We start from the raw sequence: 12,665 nt of genomic DNA, 5'->3' as shown, positions 1-12,665 counted from the left end.
TTTTTTTTTTTTTTGCTTTAAAGAGCAAAATATAAGACAAATCTAGAGGAAACTGAAGAAAAACAAATGGGATGACTGCTACTTAGTAATCAAATTGCATATAATTGACATAGTAATCAAATATATAGATTTTGGAAATTTAACTAAATAAATAAAGAAAACAAATGGGATGACTGCTACTTAGTGCGCACAAAGAGCCTTCAGATTCACAAAGCCTTTTTCCATAAATCAAAACTTTGTTAGGTTTCTAAAGATGCAGCGATAGTACTACTACATGCATCATTGCTCTACTAATATCAGCTCCAACCTTTTTTATTCTCTTAACTCTCATCCGACCCTTCATCTTCCTCAGTCTCGACCTTCTAGCAGATTCTCGGTTCGACTGTTGTCTCTTCCCTGGTTTAACCTCTTTTTCCATTCTGTAGATAAACACACAACAACTACTCCAATAAACAAAACAATAAAATAAATGTCATGGATAAAAATTAATTCAGCGAGAGCGGCGCAAGAACGAATAGTATACCCAATGGTTGTTACGTTGAATTCAAAATGTCAACAAACTAAGCTAACCATATATAGATATTGACTTTCTGTAATTCTTACCAGAATGATTAACGAATATATATGATTGGGTTGGTTTCAATAATGTGACCTAGTTAATTATCACCTGTCTTTTTTTTTTGGGGTCAACTGCTAGTTGATCACATGTCCTACCATATAAATTTGTGGTGATGTCATCATCTATACTTATATGGGTCACTTCTTTTACCTTAGATTTGCAATTCTATTTCATAATAGAAAGGTATTTTATATATAGTCGCTTAAAGAAAGAGAACAAAAAAAAAAGTATAAATGGCTTAGTAACCACATTAACCGTGATGATGTGCATATACGTACGGTACGAGTAATATTGCAAGATATGGCCTGATTGGTGAAGACTTTTAAAACTTTAAAATCATTTAAAAGTCCTAAAAGCATTTTATTTGCTAATCAAGTTTTAATGATTTTTTTATTTTTTAAAGTTTTTACAGCCACTTAAATTTTTTCCTTGTTTATTTCTCTTCTTTTTTTAATGTTCAAAATGACGCTGTAAAACTTTTAAAAACCAACAAATTTAAAAAACTTTTTTTTCTTTCTCCATCATAATTAAAAACTCTATATAATTATATATATTTTTATACAAACCTTTTTTATAGATTAATTATCAGTATTTTTTTCTCTTTTTTTTGATATCTACTTCTCTTCACAAATTTATTATTTTTATCATCACCTTTGTATTTTCTTATAATTTTGTTTTTAATAAAATTACAGTCACAGTTTTAAAAGTTTGTTTTTTAACAATCAGATTCTTACAGTGAAAGTATCTACAGCCAAAGTCTCTACAGCTAAATTTTATACAGCCAAATTTTCACATTCAAAGTCTCTACAACCACAAATAACAGTCGTTACCAATCGGGTCCATGATCTGGTATATATTTTTATTGGACTTCAATTAAAAAATATGTATTGTAAAAGTTTCCTGATTATCTTAAAACAGAAATTTGGTATTAAGATGCAAAGTAATGGCAGACGAGAACTCTTTTTTTTTTTTTTTTTATGGATTATATATATTATCGTTGTAATGATGCATTCCATGATCATTCTACCTTCGTGAAAATTTGTAATACAGCAATATATACAGGATTAGCATAGATATTACCTTTTTACGTTTTCAAAGAATTCCTATTTTACTAAGAATTTTTAGGGTTTTTGGTTGAGTTTCTTTTATTTAGAGCATTAATTTGTGTAAAATTGATCGTTTTTCTTAAAAAATATTGTTCATTCTCTATAACTTTCATCTTATATACAGTTTTTTTGTTCTAATGGATAGCTGAGTAAGTTTCCACGTATTTATTTACTACGGACGTACCTAGCATATGAAATATAAATACATACCACATACATATGACCCATATTATATGGGAAACTGATAATGTGCAAAAATGTCATCGTTAATACAACGACCGTTGCTCCTAAAAATTATGTATCAATCATGTCTGCAGCTAATGATTTGAAAATGTAAACTCTTTTATCTATCATAAAATAATCACAACCTCTTATCATATAGATAGCACATGTACTTAATTGTACCATAGACTCCGATAACGAACCAATTATTAATTGCTCTTTCTCTATATATATGCCATGCATCAAATTAATTCAAGCACAAACACAAACACAAACTCATATTCACATATTAAAAAATGGCAAAACCATCTATAATATTTCCTCTGCTCTTCACACTCCTCACCTTCATCGATGTCTCGAGCAGCGCCTCCAACGTTTTCAACGTAGTAAGCTTCGGGGCCAAGCCGGACGGAGTCACCGATTCCACCGCAGCTTTCCTCAAAGCATGGCAAGGGGCTTGTGGCTCGGCAGCTTCAGCTACGGTGGTGGTCCCCATGGGGACATTTCTGTTGAAGCAAATAACGTTTGGAGGGCCATGCAAGAGCAAACTCAAGTTTCAAGTGACCGGAACAGTCGTTGCTCCCACAAATTACTGGGCCTTTGGCAATTCCGGTTACTGGATTCTCTTCAACAAGGTTAGCAGATTCTCACTGGTCGGTGGGACTTTCGACGCTCGAGGTGATGGGTTCTGGTCTTGCCGTAAATCTGGTCAGAATTGTCCTCCCGGTGTTAGGGTACATATCCTTCTCTATCTCTAAACACAACATTCTAACAATTATACATAAGCGCAATTAGCACCATAATGCAAATACATCTTCCAATTGTTTACTTTCGATATCTAAAAACATGAAGTTGATAAGTTAAAACATTTATTTTACGTATGCCAACTTAGGGAATTTAATTTGTAAAATATACAGGAACCATTTTTGAATAATGAGTTTTGGTCCTTTTGGACAGGGTAATAGATTCTTTGGCCAAAGTAAAATGAAATTGTTATAATCTTATTTATTAACCTATGGCACTTCGAATTACAATAATTTCTTGCTTTGAATTAACTTAATCTATTGTATATCAAACTTGATTAGGCTTTTTCATATACTTATATAAAAAATATAAACTAACCGGCAAACCAATCTCATAATTAAAATCTTTGATGCATAACTGTAGTCAATATCGTTCAACGCGGCAAAAGACGTGATCATAAGTGGAGTGAAATCGATGAACAGCCAGGTCAGCCATATGACCCTCAACGGTTGCACGAATGTGGCCGTCCGTAACATCAGGCTAGTGGCTCCCGGAAACAGCCCAAACACCGACGGCTTCACCGTTCAATTCTCTACCGGAGTTACATTAACCGGAAGCACCGTTCAGACCGGAGACGATTGTGTTGCTATCGGCCCTGGTACCCGCAACTTCCTCATTTCCAAACTTGCTTGTGGCCCAGGTCACGGGGTTAGGTAATACACACACCGTCTAATTTCTTAGAATGATCTAATGAATATAAATTATGTACATATATATAATTACGTACTTGTAAGAAATTATGAATTTCCAAATAAAAAATAAGCAAGTGATGCACACTTAGCGGTCATACTCATATGATTATGTGACGATTGGCAGCATTGGGAGCTTGGCGAAGCAGTTAAACGAAGACGGAGTAGAGAACGTGACACTCTCGAGTGCAGTATTCACCGGAACACAAAACGGCGTGAGGATAAAGTCATGGGCGAGGCCGAGTACGGGATTCGTTAGAAACGTCTTCTTCCAAAACCTAATTATGAAGAACGTCCAAAACCCAATCATAATCGACCAAAACTATTGTCCCTCCAACCTAGGTTGCCCTACCGAGGTACATATCCAAATATCATATTTTTGATCAAATTAAACTAATCCAATATGTAATATCGACTTAATTAGTCGTCCAATAACTAAATATATTTTTATGTTTATGTATGTATTAGCATTCGGGGGTGAAGATAAGTGGAGTGACGTATAAAAACATACAAGGAACGTCGGCGACACAGCAAGCGATGAAGCTGGCATGCAGCAAGAGCAATCCATGTACAGGAATCACATTACAAGACATTAAACTTACTTACAACAAAGGAACACCTGCTACTTCTTATTGTTTCAATGCTATCGGGAAAAATCTTGGTGTCATTCAACCTACTAGTTGTCTAAACCGATAATATCAAATATTTCTTGGTGTGTAAATTCATTTTGTGTGAGATGAAACGGTAAAATGTTATTAGAAAATTGATTTTTTAAATAGTTTTCTGTAACAACCTATGATCTACAAAAATATAATATTGTTTTCATTAATAAAATATCATTTTCATAACTAATAAAGTGGAAAAGTTTACCTCGTCACAATCACTTTTTAATTTTTTTTTTTTTTTTTTTTGTCAGCACAGAGCTAAGATCTGGAAAGCAAAAAATATAAGACAAATCTAGAAGAAAGATGAGGAAAAATGAAAAATAGAGAAATCACTATAAAAAAAAATGAAAATAGAGAAATTTAATAAAATATCATAGATTCTGGAAATTTAACGAATATGATAAAGAAAAATAAAAAGGAACAGCTGAAGATGCTGTCACTCAACGGCTTAGGACTAAGAATCAAACATGTGTGCGTACAAAAAAAGCCTTGAGATTCACAAACCCTTTTCCATAACTCAAGCTCTGTTTGGTCTGTCAGATGCAATGATACTTCACTCAACTTAAATCAGCTGCAACCTTTTTTTTGTCTCCTCTCGTCACATCCGTGTGATTGTGAATCTTTAGAGCTGGGATCCAACCAGTGCTTCGATCAAAGTTGGGATCTTTAGATTTTGGGGGAAAAGAAAAACTCTACTTCAAGATCTTTGTGTAATTTGATTTAGATACTTACTTAGTAGTACGAATCTAAAGGAGACGGAGATGAGTTCTTTGACTACTGTAATGGAGAAGCAAGAGAGTTTTCGAGGTAGTTCCATGGAGGAACATCAGAGTCTCAGGCGCGTTGGTTCAGAGAATCAAGCGAGAAAGGGAAGACCTTTGGAGAAGCAAGTTAGTTTCCAAGCTGGGAATGTAGAGAAACATGGAATCAAAGGGAGAGGAGCTTTGGAGAAACAAGACAAGGCAATGGAGAGGCAGGGAAGCTTCCGTGGGTTCGTTGAGAAGCAGAAAAGCTTCCGGATTATAATGGAGAGACAGTTAAGTTTCATGAATGGTGGTAGTGGTAGTGAGAGGAAGAAGAAGAATGAGTCGTCACCTGGTAAAAGAGGAGATTCTCCTCTTCACATTGCCGCTCGAACAGGGAATTTGGGAAAGGTTATGGAATTGATTAGAGATTGTAACAGTATCCAAGATTTGAAGTTGTTGTTGTCAAAGCAGAATCTGGAAGGAGAGACTCCTCTGTACACTGCAGCAGAAAACGGGTATTCGTTAGTTGTTGAAGAGATGTTGAAACATATGGATCTTGATACCGCATCAATTGCAGCTAGAAACGGTTTTGATCCTTTCCATGTAGCAGCAAAGCAAGACCATCTTGGTAAAGGAAACTTTGGATATTTGATAATAGCCCAAGAACTTGTTTATATTGTACACTTTCTTTTAGATGAATCTTTGAATGTGTGCTGTCTTTTGCAGAGGCGTTGAAGAAACTGTTGGAGACATTTCCAAATCTGGCTATGACGACGGATTCATCGTGTACTACTGCATTGCACACGGCTGCTACACAAGGACACATTGATGTTGTGAATCTTCTTTTAAAGACGAATCCTCATTTAGCTAAGATAGCTAAGAACAATGGTAAGACCGCACTTCATTCTGCAGCGCGGATGGGGCACAGAGAAGTGGTTAAGTCATTGATAGGTAATGATGCAAGTATTGGGTTTAGAACCGATAAAAAGGGACAAACAGCACTTCACATGGCTGTCAAAGGTCAAAACGAAGGGATTGTCCTTGAGTTGGTGAAACCTGACCCCGCGGTTTTGAGTGTTGAGAATAACAAAGGGAATATGCCATTGCACGTTGCCACAAACAAAGGCCGTACTAAGGTATCAAATATCATTTGCTTTCCCCCGAGTTTCAAAGTCTGAATGAGAATACTAATGAAAGTGCTTATTGTCTTTGCTTGCAGATAGTTCGATGTTTGGTATTATTTGATGGAATTGACCTCAATGCTATGAATAAGGCTGGAGATACCGCACTTGATATAGCTGAAAAGATTGGAAACTCAGAGCTTGTGTCGGTTCTGAAGGAAGCAGGAGCTGCAACAGCTAAAGATCTTGGGAAGCCTCAAAACCCGGCTAAACAACTTAAGCAAACAGTCAGCGACATTAAACACGAGGTACAGTCTCAGCTCCAACAGTCTCGCCAAACGGGTGTCAGGGTTCAGAGAATCGCAAAGAGACTGAAGAAGCTTCACATAAGCGGTTTAAATAATGCTATAAACTCAGCAACCGTTGTGGCTGTCCTAATTGCAACAGTTGCATTTGCAGCAATCTTCACCATACCTGGGCAATATGAAGAAGAAAGAACAAAGGGACCGTTGTCGTTAGGAGAAGCCCGCATAGCCAACAAAGCCCCGTTTTTAGTCTTCTTCATATTCGACAGCTTGGCACTGTTCATATCTTTGGCTGTTGTTGTGGTGCAGACTTCGGTTGTGGTGATTGAGCAAAAGGCAAAGAAGAAGCTTGTGTTTGTGATCAACAAGCTCATGTGGTTGGCCTGTTTGTTCATATCCATTGCATTTGTTTCTCTTTCATTTATCGTTGTGGGTAAGGAGGACATTTGGCTGGCGATTTGTGCAACGATTATAGGCGGGACGATTATGCTAACAACGATAGGTGCAATGTGCTACTGTGTGGTCATGCATAGGATTGAGGAATCTAAACTGAAAAGCTTAAGGAAAGAGAGAAGCAAATCGAAATCTTTCTCATTGTCTCATATGCCTTCAGAGTCAGAGATTCTCAATAGTGAATTCAACAAGAGAATGTATGCACTCTGAGACTAAAATCTCAGGAATGGACAGTTTAATGTAAGAGAGTAACAAATGTATACGCGGATCACGTACCTGTGAACCGTTTTGATTCAAGTGAGGAGGTACAAAAGTTGAATACATGCTACTACCTTTGAGGAACAGTCTCGAAGCAAATCTACAATTTTTTCACACAACGGATTTCCTAAAGAATCAAAGAATAAATGAAACCAATTCTTCTTCACCTGATGATGCATATTTTGTGATGACTTTGTTGTTCCTCTGCTCTAAGTTCTAGTTAAAACTGTCAATGTTACAAGAGCTCATCACCGGCTTTTACCTCGTTTAACCGAGTCTTCAGTTTTTGATCTAGTGCTTCCATTACGGGTAATATCTGTTGGGTAACGACGTGAACCGCCTAAGTTCTTTGTTAGGTTTGTGGGTCTGTTCTCAAGGAGGCATACTCTGGCTGAGAAACAGTGACGGACTTTGATAGAGTGGCTTGTCAATGTAGTTGAACAGCTTCCTCGAATGTTCACCATCAGGATTGCTTCTTTATCTCGAGTATCTTCGCACCACCAATTCTGTGGGATGCCGTCAACATGTTCCTCCAATGAGTGAAAATCTTCGTGATGAACTTTCACGTCCACGGATCCTTCCGGATGTATTATCCCGGCTGCAGGCGAAACCTAAAAGAACAAAATTCTTGTATATCACTAAATCTTGAATACTACATAAACTTTTTATTTGGCGTCGAAAGAGAAGTTAATACCTCAAGCCAGCGTGGCAGACCAAAGGAGCCTCGTGGATTATAGTCAGAATCTTCTCCATCATCCTTAACTATAGCTTGTCCGGCGCATAGAATGTTAAAAATGGCTTTGCTCGTGGTTGAAGTGTTTGTGATTGTTAGGATGACTGTGTCCTGACTCTGAAGAACAATGTTGTTGGTGCTCACAGTAGTTTCTGGAACCAATCTTAAATCTTCGAAAATGGATAGTATCTTCTCATTAGACCTTACTATTTTCCCCAACTCCTGTCTCCGCACAGATTTATCAACGTGAGCTATAGTCGCATGAAATTTGCAGCGCACGGGTTTGTGATCGCTCTCAGTAACATCCATGCAAGCTTCATACCTGTTGAAACAGGCAGGTAGAAATGTTAGAATGTGCAAAACAAATTGAAGATACAGGAAAAAGAGAGAAACATCATAAAGCTCGTCATGATACCATACATTATAACCGATGAGACTACAGGGCATTGCAAATTGCTCTCTGAGAATGGGCTGGATTGAGTATCTCTATATATAACTCTGTCACACCATGCAGGAATTCGCTTTTTCTCACCTGAATCATATCCTGGAGAGTACACAGCACAGAAAGTTTAGGTTTTTATGGAACCAAACAGAATAAGACTGTTCCAGTTTTTTTCATATTCATCTGTTAATGTATCTATATTTCAAATCCATTATCACCTCCTAGGCCTGAGCGATTCCTTTCGAATTTGTACGTGGGAGGGAAAGTGATTAATGCCTCACGCATTCCTTGGAAGACTTTTCCAAGTTTCATCTCTGCTCTAAGTTGGTCTCTTTCTCTGAGCCAATCAAAGGATCGCTGTGAAATGAAGTCTCTTGCTTCATCATAGGATATACCAAACAGCCTATAGTTAAAATCGCCAAAAAATGTGACCATGTCTGCTGCTGCTAGATCAGACTTGGTTTCTTCAGCGCCGGTGCTTGGAATCTGGAAAGGAGCAAACAGCATAAACTTGGGACCAACCTTGTGAAGCAATGATATAATTTAAGTGTATAAGTAATGATGAGAACATACAGTGTTACTCTTTGTTGTATAAGCTGCTGTTGACACACCAGCTGCAACACAGAGGGCCCATGGCAAACCAGAAGAATAAAGTAGCCAAAATAAATATGTGGAAAAGCCAAGTGAGCAAGACAAAAACAGGTATGGCACCATACCAGCTGCAGTGTTATTTAGATTTTGTCCCCGGGAAAACACCATCAAACGAAAAATGTGATTGAAATCTGCGTTTCTGCGATTAACTGCTTCCAAATGTGCAGCCAAGTGGCAATTCACAAAGCACATAATTCGGTCATAAACTCTGATTCTCAGACCTACACCTCCCTGTTTGACATGTACGCAATTAATGTGTGTACGGGTTAGCAAGGTAGAAGAGAAGCTACACATTGCGGCAAAAGACTAAGCTTTTTCCTATGTAAAGTGGGTCATATGCATTGCAAGTAAGCAACAAATTTCATAAGATAACTTCCTCAATTGCATCTTCACAAGCACAAAAGAGACAAATGTACACTGAAGTGTGTATTTCATAATCAGATTTAAATAGTCAAAAATGAAGTGGAGATGAAGTAAGACATACCTTGTTGCCAATGGCACGGCCAAAGCCACATGGAACTGCTGCAACATCAAGATCTCCAACATGTGTTCTAATATCCTTCCTCGCCCTAAGTAGAAAAGTAAAAGTGAAAAAGAGTTAAGTGGGTCAATTATGGAAGATAAACAACTCCTTATGAAAAAGTGTTGGAAAGATAAGCCAGAGAATGCAACATGTCATAAGTGAACTTTCACTTACCAAAGAGATATCAGAAGTCCTGCCAACTGCCTTGAACCCATACGCTCGAAAGTCTTCTTTTCGTCAAGTGCTTTTCCAATTGCATCAATCCACCACTGCCCCACAGCACTTCCTTCAAGTCCAACCTACACAAGCAATCCAAATATGGTGTGAAACCAAATATGTAGATGACAGCATGATCGCATATAAATTGAAGTAAAATGTTCTAAAACATGCTAGTGAACGCCGTTCTCTCAATAACCAGATGCTCTACTGGATTTCATCTCTGACGGCAAAGTTCTAGTTCAAACAAAATCAAACTTGTAATAAAAGGAGTTACCGTTTCTTTAGCAGCAGACATAGCAAGGAAGCCTGCACCCATCTCCACCTCTTGCAACCCGACAACAACAATGCCCACATCTGAAGTGACAGAGCCCAGCCACGACATAAGTGCATCGTGTGAAGCCCGTCCTTGACCAACATTCCAGGTACCAATTAAAACTCTAACATTGTCTTGTCTGGCATATGAAGTTTCCTTCTGAGACAATTCCGTTCGGATTATATTGTCCAGGGGTCCTGGAGATGTCACATACCATCCTCGTACTCCACCATGAGTGGCCAGACTAAAAATGAAACCACCCCCTGCTGCTAGCTTAATAACTGGTTCATTGTGTGAAACCCAGCTTGAAATTAGCTTTCCGTCGGAATCCAAGACCTGGATGTAGCCACTTGCATAACCCACATATAGTCGATCACCAAAAGTGCAAAAGCACAAAACAGGACGTTGGTGGTGATTCACATCCCGCAAGCGGTTTCCATTTGCATCCCACTGAACAATGAGTCCACTTATGCTTCCAGTCCAAATTGTTCCATCTACAGCTAACACGATAGCCTCTGTCTTCCTAGTATCTTCCGAAAACGCTCCTGCACTTCTGGTGGCGACTCGGCGAACAGCTCCTGCAGCTCCCATTATGGCATTACGTGATCGCTGCAGAAAGCCCTGTGGTTTTTCCCTTTTTGAACCAGAGAAGAATTTCAGTTTCATCTCATCATCAACTTGTTGATCTTGTATAGGTGGCATGTCCACACGATTCTCAACTTGCCCCTCAACATTTAAAACTTTCAGAAGGTCTTTACTCCGAGCATCCCTGCGCACACAAACGTTTTACAATGATCAACAAGCCCAATGAAAAAGGAACAGTCCATCTGCTAATGTGCAAAAAAAAGCCTACCAGATTGAGAACGAGAGTGACTGCACAGCCCACACTTTAGCTTTTACTGAATCGGCTAACAAAAACTTGACTTCTGAGGAAGATATGCTACATGTCCCATTGACAGTAACTTGACTCCTTAGGTCAATAGCAGACCTCTCCACTAATAACGCAGCCATGTGTTTCTCCTCCTGTTTAAGCAGAAGAGATTTCTCTAATGGATCCCAAGGCCATATTTTTATGACACCTCCTTCAGAACATGACCACATATCACCTACATCATAACCACAAGCATAAGCAAAGAAGAAAAAGAACATAATTTTCAGATCAATCAATCCTCGCAATCATAGACTGAATCGAGAGTAACTAACCATAAGAGCTAATGACAATGGAATTGACAGGACCACGATGAGCTTGCCACGAGATTCGTTCCTTGAAAGGCATCGGACCATCACCATCATGATCATCATTATCATCATCAGAAGGCTGATGGATCATATTCCAAGCCCTGATTTTACCATCCTTATGACCACTCCACAAAAGCTTGTTGCTTTCATCAGCCACCAAACACATAGTGGGAGAAGTAGTAACAGACTCATGAAAGGGGGCCGTATCCTCATCCCCTCGGCGAACCTGGCCACCAATCCCACACCCTGCCTCATACGCATCTTCCAAATTCCAAAACCTGACACCATTCTCTTGGCCAGCCCAAAGCTGCGTCTCCGTACAAGCAATGTTCCTCAAGAAATTCCCAGTCTGCGTCTCCCTCAACGGATGAGGCCTCAGCTCAAGACACGGCGGACGTCCTGGATGCACCGCCGCACGCACCGGAACCTTAAATATCCCGGAACCGCCTCCCGCGCCGATGAACTCCGGCAAAGGCTCGGTGTCGTCGTCCCCAACACCGACATTAGGAGGAGGATTAACGATGAGGTAATCCTCAGCTCCTCCTCCTCCTCCTCCGCCGTTTCCATCGCCGGCGTTATCTCCGCTAACGATGTTAGCCGCGGTGGAGAATTCGTCGTCGGAGGAGTCGAAATAAACGGTGTCGGATCCTAAAGTGGCGGATCTAGGAACCTCGTCGAGGCTGTGTTTGCGGATCTGGTGGTGAGGCTTTTGATCGAACTGTAAGCTAAAAGACTGCGTCTTTCGCCGCGGCGGAACAGGGACGAGTGTGGACAATGCCTTTTCGTCTTCCTCTTCGTTGATTAGCTGTGAATCCATGGATGATGATGATCAAAGGGAACGGAGGGAATGGGGAACGAATGGGGGAAGAGAAAGTAGAAGTCAGGAGAAAAGAGAATGAGAGGAAAGCACGTCGTGGTGTGGTTGGAGAGAGAAAGAGTAATAAGAGAAGAACAAGGAGAAGGATACATGACGACGACAAGTGTACGGAAGCGAAAGTCTTGGTCTTTGTTTGTTTCATTGAGTTTTTGGTTTTCTTCTTCTTCCTCTGATGAGCTTCTGAAAAAAAAAATGAAAAAAAAAAAGAATGTTCTGTTCTGTGATTCTCCAAGGAAGACGCAGTCAAAGATATTTAAAATATCAACTCCAGTCCTTGTCACGTTCGTTTGTTTTATTTTTATATAATTATGATTTATGCCCCTTAGGTTTCCGATTTCTCTCTTACGTTCAATGGCCGACTCACACAAACTATAGGCCCATTAAGCGAAGCCCAACCTTCACACTATATATATGCGGCGTTGGGGCGTTGGGACCGTTGGTATCTGTATATTATTTGTATTAGTTTTGTCAATTGATTTAGGAAATTTTTTTTTAGATACAAAAATATAAAGATGTAAATTTAATGTTATTATCTTAATTAGTGTTTTGGAAAATAACATTTTTAGATATAAAGATATGAAGATGTAAATTTTATGTAAATTTAATGTTATTATCTTAATTAGCTGTTTTGGAAAATAATATTTTTTTATATTATTATCTTAATTAGCTGTTTTGAAAAA

The 12,665-nt window shown here is 38.9% G+C and overlaps 3 protein-coding genes across 4 annotated transcripts; 2 read left to right on the top strand and 1 right to left on the bottom strand.

Annotated features, from left to right (window-relative positions):
- The first annotated feature begins 2,186 nt into the window (after positions 1–2,186).
- Positions 2,187–4,296, top strand: LOC104754715 (polygalacturonase-like). Its single transcript, XM_010476973.2, has 4 exons — positions 2,187–2,681; positions 3,115–3,404; positions 3,568–3,796; positions 3,909–4,296. Exons 1-4 carry the CDS (start codon positions 2,244–2,246, stop codon positions 4,134–4,136), a joined length of 1,185 nt encoding a protein of 394 aa, XP_010475275.1. The 5' UTR covers positions 2,187–2,243; the 3' UTR covers positions 4,137–4,296.
- Positions 4,297–4,420: 124 nt separating this feature from the next.
- On the top strand, positions 4,421–7,072 carry LOC104754712 (ankyrin repeat-containing protein At5g02620-like). Its single transcript, XM_010476967.3, has 3 exons — positions 4,421–5,479; positions 5,578–5,987; positions 6,071–7,072. The coding sequence occupies exons 1-3, from the start codon at positions 4,867–4,869 to the stop codon at positions 6,938–6,940; spliced, it is 1,893 nt and encodes a 630-aa protein (XP_010475269.2). The 5' UTR covers positions 4,421–4,866; the 3' UTR covers positions 6,941–7,072.
- Positions 6,931–12,261, bottom strand: LOC104754713 (type I inositol polyphosphate 5-phosphatase 13). 2 transcript variants are annotated; one of them, XM_010476969.3, is made up of 11 exons: positions 11,073–12,261; positions 10,723–10,975; positions 9,831–10,638; positions 9,512–9,636; positions 9,299–9,383; positions 8,880–9,045; positions 8,737–8,777; positions 8,382–8,649; positions 8,142–8,265; positions 7,683–8,043; positions 6,931–7,599 (listed from the first exon to the last, which is right to left on the bottom strand). In XM_010476969.3, the coding sequence occupies exons 1-11, from the start codon at positions 11,923–11,925 to the stop codon at positions 7,237–7,239; spliced, it is 3,447 nt and encodes a 1,148-aa protein (XP_010475271.2). In that variant the 5' UTR covers positions 11,926–12,261; the 3' UTR covers positions 6,931–7,236. The 2 variants fall into 2 exon arrangements, with proteins under 2 accessions (XP_010475271.2, XP_087351889.1); XM_087495763.1 differs by having other exon boundaries at positions 8,737–9,045; positions 11,073–12,259.
- Between the last annotated feature and the right edge of the window lie 404 nt (positions 12,262–12,665).

This window comes from Camelina sativa, chromosome 17 (assembly GCF_030686135.1).
Source record: "Camelina sativa cultivar CO46 ecotype springtype chromosome 17, ASM3068613v1".
Taxonomy (NCBI): Eukaryota; Viridiplantae; Streptophyta; class Magnoliopsida; order Brassicales; family Brassicaceae; genus Camelina; species Camelina sativa.
The sequence above is the reverse complement of the archived record's forward strand: the minus strand, read 5'-3'. Positions and strand labels throughout refer to the sequence as shown.